Source organism: Melanostigma gelatinosum (assembly GCF_949748355.1).
Source record: "Melanostigma gelatinosum genome assembly, chromosome: 13".
In the NCBI taxonomy this organism is placed as follows: Eukaryota; Metazoa; Chordata; class Actinopteri; order Perciformes; family Zoarcidae; genus Melanostigma; species Melanostigma gelatinosum.
Genome location: NC_136646.1, coordinates 17,934,377 through 17,941,625, shown reverse-complemented (window position 1 = coordinate 17,941,625; position 7,249 = coordinate 17,934,377). Strand labels below are relative to the sequence as shown.

Here is a 7,249-nt window from a genome sequence, read left to right as displayed (position 1 = left end):
ATTACAATTCTACAGTGAAATCTTTGTTGTACATCCACCATTAAGACATAGATATACAAAAATACATTTTTATCCTGAACTAGATATTTAATTAAAATACATTCACATTCTCTCTGTGGTTTCGAAGAAAACCACAAAAGCAGTTCGTTTTTGTGTTCTGTATTTTTTTTAAGCCACCCGGCACACTGAATGTATCATAACTTCTCTACTGACTAAGTTTAGCGTATTTTCTCAAGTAAATACTTTTGTCCGGATGATTTCATGAACTGCTTTGTATCTATTCCTCACTGTTACCGGATTTCCATTTGATTTCTTCTTTTCTTATTCTAACTTAAAGTGTTATTAACATGTGTGTATATATATGAGACAACATCAGTGGGAAGTTGGACCCTACCACTTGTTTTTATACATTTTAACTGCTCCAAGGGTCAACCTGATCTGGTCTGCAGTCTTTAACACGCAAAGTGTAGGTAGCAGAGGTGGGATTATGTGGAGCTAACCGCGGGCAGTGTGCAATATGTGAATGTTTAACTGTGTTGGATGATATACTACATATTATTACACTGTATGAAACTTTAACAGAGCGATATTGTGTTTGTATTGTTCAGAATGAGAGCGGATATAAAGGAAACGGATGCAGATGCTACAGTATATATGAAGCACTTTGTTACTTTCACGTGTTACCCAAATATTTATTTTATTGATTGTGTCATATGGAACAACCATAAAGTCATGACGTATAGTGTAGCAGATGCAGCATTTTACATACAGTTATTAATGCAGCTTATGAGATTTGCCAGTGCTCATGAAACATACATTTAGTCTCCACGTGATGTTTTAAAATGGTAAGGCAAATTATTATGATAATAATGTGTGCGGCTAGTAAAAGCTTTCTAATCGTCCAAGTTGTTTTTTTTCTGCTTAAATTACAGAATGTAAACCTCTAAAGCATTACCGTCCATTTAAGGCCTATAAAAGTGTTATGTCTGTATTTTGTATTGTATCCTAACAATGCTGACAACTACAACGAATGGAATAAAGTCTACTTTTGCCTGGATGTCTTAGTTTTTAAGATTTTTGATGTAAAAACTATGGAAATCGTATAGAGAAATAATGCTGTATGCACAAGTGTATTATTGACCGGACAATAAATAAGATTAAGAATGGAATTACAACACTTCCTACATTGTCTGCAACTCGTCATGTCTTTACTGCTGCTGACGCACCTGCTATTGCTGCAACCAGTTTATCTGTCCTGCTGTGGCCAAATCCCAGATTAACACTTTGTGAGATAAGCCTGTACACCAACACATACATTTTACCGTATTAATATCCCGATATCACTGCACACATCGAATGCCTAAATTAAAACCCATTCAGCAAACAAATTAGCCTTCCATTAGCAGCAGCAGCAGCCTTTTATTGCTCTGTTTAGTAATAAATCATTTACTTTTCAAGTAAAGTGGAGTTTGATCTTTTGGTGTGTGTGAAGGAAACTCTTGAAACAAACACAAGATTCCTCAGATCATCCTCGTGTAGTTTGTCTCAAACTCGGCTCAAGGAAACGCTGTGTGACAACTGACTAGAAGGTGAGTTTATTTACCCGGTAATACTCTCCAATACACAGCCTGAAGATAGTAAGAGACTGAGTTGTAGTCGTTATTGATCTGAATTGCTGGATAATCTCAATATGTGAAGCGTAAAACAACCGTTTATTGCCTTTGACAACAGTACAGCCAGTTTGATGAACATGTCTCCAGTAACTGAGACATTTTAGTAATATATAAATGTATTATAAAATTGTGGCTTTGAGTTCAGAGTAAGATACAGCGTGTCTCAACCGCAACTCAACTGGTCAGTTTTAAAGCGTTGGTTCACAATTTTTCAAGAGGACGAGTATCTTCGTACACTAGTCAGCTGCACATATGTAGATTTAAACGGTTAAACTTGGTGTAAACGTTCCTCCTGTTCTTTCCTGCTATTAATCGCTTCAACATTGTATATGACGGGGGATAAAATGCACAGTCGTCACTCAAGTGTTTATCTGATGTTGACACTTTGAGCAGTCTGAGTTAGACGAATCATCTTCCTGTTTCAATCAATAACGAGGCATTATGTTTCATAAACGCGTATGTTTTGTCAAGTCTCTACACACAAAGTAACTATCAGTCGAATAATTGTGTGGGAGAGGTAGAACGTAGCATATGAAAGAAAGAACGTAGCTCAAAATTGTACACGAGTGCACTTAGTTTAGTTACGACACACGGATACTTTTTCATGACTTTGGAAACTATCCAAGACTAACTAGTCTTTGCTTTTGATAACTACTTACTATCACAGCTGGGGACAGAATGTGTTCATTTCTTTGATTCCACAAACGACCTTTGACATTACAGAAGGCCGACAAAAGATCAACATGCCCCCGTCTCCATCACCGTCACCGTCTCCATCACCCTCTCCAAGCAGCAGCGATGCCCTGGGCACTGTAGATATAGTTGTGCTGGTCGTCTACTTTCTGCTGGTTCTGGCTGTTGGCTTCTGGGTAAGCACAAGAAATAAACATGTCTAATACTAAGCATTCTTACATGCTTTGAATGGTCAACATGAACAACCATTGATGCAGTTCTCTTGGAATTGTATCTTCAAGACATATTTTCCTTTATTTTCTACCAGTCCATGTGGAGGACAAAGCGCAGCACGGTGGATGGATACTTCTTAGCTGGGAAGAACATGACCTGGTGGCCAGTGAGTCAAACATATCTGTTTCTCTTTTGTTTTCACAGACTGCCAGACAAGCAGACAACTCAAGAGTATATTAACACTTAAAAAGTTAGAGGCAAAATGTTCTGCAGTTCAAAGTGAACGACTGAGGCGATTCTAATTTTGGCTCTTGTCTTTATTTAGGTGGGTGCCTCGCTGTTTGCCAGTAACATTGGCAGCGGTCATTTCATCGGCCTGGCAGGGTCGGGAGCTGCTGCAGGAATTGGGGCGATTGCATACGAGTGGAATGTAAGAGTTTTTATAGCTGCTCTCAAGCCATTTTAACATAAAAACAAGTTTAACATGAAATGTTGAGCTGTTTCTAAAGTGTGTAAAGTACATGGTTGCTGTTGGACAGGGTATACTGATGGTGCTGCTGCTGGGATGGCTCTTCCTGCCCATTTACATCGCCTCTGGGGTGAGGCGTCTAAACATCACACATGCTTGTGCATTATTTTGCTCATTTATTCCTTCATATATAATCCTCTTTGAACTCTTTCATCTCCAGGTGATGACCATGCCAGAATATTTGCAGAGGCGTTTTGGTGGTAGAAGAACACAGCTATTTATAGCTGTCCTGTCCTTATTTATTTACATCTTTACAAAGATATCGGTATGATCCACAACAATTCTCTCGTGTTTTTACGCTGTAACAAATAGGTATATTTGTATTTAAAAAAATGTTGTGTCGGTATCATCTTGTAACCACCACTTGTTCCTCTGTGTGTGTTTCTTGCCAGGTGGACATGTATGCTGGTGCATTGTTCATTCAGCTCGCATTACAATGGAACATCTACTTAGCTGTGTTGATGCTGCTGTCGATCACTGCTCTCTACACTGTAGCAGGTGACCGTTCTCCTTCCCTCGCCATTTAAAAACAACCTCTCACTTTGAAGTCAGACATGATGCTGTTTACTGCTTGTTCCGTGTGTCACTGTATGTTGTTTCCTAGGCGGTCTGGCTGCAGTTATCTACACAGATGCTGTTCAAACCGTCATCATGCTGACCGGAGCTCTCACCCTCATGGCCTTCAGTAAGTCAGATCTGTCTACACGTGACACCGTCCCATCACCAGCACTTTTATGGTCCAGTTCATCTGACCCTGCTTGTCCCCCTGTTGAGGCTTTGCCGAGGTCGGAGGCTGGGATGCGCTGATGGATGGATACCCCAACGCCATCCCTTCCATACGTGTGCCAAACTCAACCTGTGGAATCCCTCGAGATGACTCCTTCCACATCTTCAGAGACCCAGTGAACTCTGACCTGCCTTGGCCCGGGGTCATCATAGGCATGTCCATTCCCTCCATGTGGTACTGGTGTTCTGACCAGGTACGGAAATACAAATTTAGCACTTTTAAAGAATAAAGAATTACTACTGCAGCAATCAAGAATGTCCAAATAGTATACAAAAGATTTAAATCAGGATATATAAAAGCGGTCTTAATTCTCGTTTTATTTAACGATAGATCATGTGCTGATTAGAGAATATAGAGGCCTAGAGTTGCCAACGTGGATATAAAAAATGTTTTTTTTATTTGACTTTTAAAATGTCACAAGGTCTTTCATCTATAAAAGATGAAAGTGTAGTTTCGTGCTTTTCACTCTTGTTTGCAAGCTATGTGATTTCCGTATCCGTTCTGATTAGAACGCACCCTGTTGAAATATACTTAAAAGCGTCTGTGTAACTGAGGGTCAGCTGTGGGTTTCTGCAGGTCATCGTGCAGCGCTCCTTGGCTGCTAAGACCCTGACCCATGCAAAAGGTGGCTCACTAATGGCTGCTTATCTAAAGATCCTGCCTTTCTTTGTTATCATGTTGCCAGGCATGATCAGCAGGATACTTTACACAGGTACAGTATAAAATGTATGTTTTAATGAATCAAGACCGCAACCGGGAAAATGTTCTTGATACACGCTTAATGCGAAACTCTCCATGACTTCTGTTCAATATTATTTCACGCTATAGCTTTACTGAAGACTTAATCAGCACTGAACACTCTTGTTCAGAAATCATTCAGGTCATATTGATGTGTTGAGAGTTTTAATGTTTAAAATTGTGTGTTTTCATGATATTGTGTAGATGACGTGGCGTGTGCAGACCCTGAGCTGTGTGATCAGATTTGTGGCAACCCAGTGGGTTGTACAGACACAGCTTACGCCAGACTGGTCATGGAGCTGCTGCCTGCAGGTGAGATACTTTTCCCTCGTTACACCTCCGGTATACTGCCTTTTGCTTTCTACATACTTTATGCCAATCTTTGCATGTGTTTTCCTTCCCAGGGCTTCGAGGTTTGATGATGGCGGTAATGATTGCCGCCCTCATGTCCTCTCTGACCTCCGTCTTCAACAGCGCCAGCACCATTTTCACCATGGATCTATGGAAGACTTTTCGATCCCGGGCATCTGAGTGGGAACTTATGATTGTGGGCAGGTAAGTGACCACCTGTGGACAAGCAGCCATCATCCCGCAACCCAACATATGAACCTGGTTGCCGCATGTATGCTACATACTGCAGCATGCAACAATAACACCATCACTCCTCTTTCCACATTTTCTTAAGTAATGACTTCACACACACACACACACACACACACCCTCATAACCGAACAAACACTGATGTTCAAATATACATCGTTTTCTATTGCTTACAAGCTGTCCTGTATTAATCTCCGGTATACCTCGTCCTTTCAGAACTGAACTGAATTATTTTGTGTTGAAATCACAGATTGTGTGTTGCAGGGTGTTTGTGCTCGTGCTAGTGGTGGTGTCTGTGATGTGGATTCCTGTGGTCCAGGCCAGTCAGGGTGGGCAGCTTTTCATCTACATCCAGTCCATCAGCACTTACCTGCAGCCCCCAGTCTCCATCATCTTCCTCGCAGGCTGCTTCTGGAAGAGGGCTAATGAGAAGGTAAGATTGATCAAATCATTTTTCATTAAGAATATTATGCTCTATTTCTCTTCCCTGTCTAAATGAATAAATAAGTAAATCAATGTTGGGTCATATTCTACATTGAGACGGTTGTATATGTAACGCATTTACTGTAGATCACAGGCTTTACACAATGTTAGTTACCGTACTTATTAGATGTATAATCAGAAATAATGCCTTCATATTTATGAGGCGAAGTATCAGACCTTTCTGTTTTTTAGGGTGCATTCTGGGGCCTGGTTGTCGGCCTGTCGGTGGGCTGCATCCGCATGTTGTTGGACTTCATTTATCCTGCGCCCCTCTGCTATGAGGACGACGACAGGCCCGGGGTGTTGAAATATGTCCATTACTTGTACTTCTCCACCTTGCTGTCCTTCATCACAATGGTTGTGGTGGTTGTCGTCAGCCTAACTACAGAGGAGCCCAAACCAGAGCAGGCAAAGTCCCTTATTCACTTTCTCTGTTATTCTATTCAAATATATGCCACCCACATTGATGCGGGGAAAAGAACGACCCCTTCTCGGCCTACTGACTCAGATGTAGAAATGAACTTTGAGTTTTCATTGTAAGCAGACCAAAGGGTTTAGATTCGGTGCTTCGAATGAAAAACATAAAATGCATAATTCTTTTAAATGTGTTTAAAAAACAAATCAGTTTTAAGTCTTCTTCCATTAATGCTGCTGCACAAAATACAAAAAAAACACATGGAACTTCGCTCTACTGCACCACAAGGGGTCAATAACGCTGCAGGATACCTTTTAGGAAAACTGAAAAATAAATAAAACTGTACCCTGGATCATCATTTGGGTCCATAAGCATTGCAGCAAATCACACCTGACTTATAATATGAACAGCTTTAGGTGCCAGACAGATATACACTGTCCAATGACTGCAGGAGAATAAATAAGATATTCTCAGATTTTGTAAATTCACTTTTTTGCATATTTGTCTTTGAACAGATTAGCCGCCTCACCTGGTTCACTAGGTTTGACCCAGTGGAGCCCAAAGATCAGGTCTTCTCACTGGAGCGGCGCAATGAGAGCTTAGAGGTGATCTCTAGTCAGATACATGACATGGAAGTCACAGGAAGAGAGCAGGAGAGCAGCAACGGAAAAGCATGTCAGCAAAGGAAAGGTGGGTCTCTGTCCTGTGTTGCCATTACACTTTTCCGTTTGTCAGTCCTGCCGGTGAACACACCCTCTCCACTCGTCAAGTGTTTTCTTGCTCCCTCCTGAACTCTCCAGACTCATCATCAGTGTCCGGCGTCGAGAGCCAGTCCAGGAGCGTCCAGAGCCAGTCCAGGCTGATTTCTGCCATCTACTGGATGTGTGGGATGGAGAGACGGCAGGAGGGAGTTGATAATCCTGTGACGCGTCCTGCACCGGCTACCGGTTCTGTGGAGGAAAAGCCACGACCAAGACTCATTGTTGACGTCAACCTCATCATTTGCCTCTCTGTAACTGCCTTAATCATCGGTTACTGGGCTTGACAGGCAGATCATGACACTCTCAATGGACACTTGGTATGCGGGGCGGGTAAAACACAATATGAGAAGAAATTCT

General features: G+C 41.6%; 1 protein-coding gene across 1 annotated transcript; it reads left to right on the top strand.

Annotated features, from left to right (window-relative positions):
* Nucleotides 1-2,416: 2,416 nt before the first annotated feature.
* Nucleotides 2,417-7,176, top strand: slc5a11 (solute carrier family 5 member 11; the record flags this gene model as incomplete). The annotated part of the gene is made up of 15 exons (XM_079282344.1): nt 2,417-2,542; nt 2,674-2,745; nt 2,905-3,009; nt 3,119-3,178; nt 3,269-3,373; nt 3,501-3,606; nt 3,713-3,793; nt 3,883-4,088; nt 4,472-4,607; nt 4,838-4,945; nt 5,038-5,188; nt 5,498-5,666; nt 5,909-6,124; nt 6,647-6,821; nt 6,944-7,176. The coding sequence occupies 15 exons, from the start codon at nt 2,417-2,419 to the stop codon at nt 7,174-7,176; spliced, it is 2,049 nt and encodes a 682-aa protein (XP_079138470.1).
* Between the last annotated feature and the right edge of the window lie 73 nt (nt 7,177-7,249).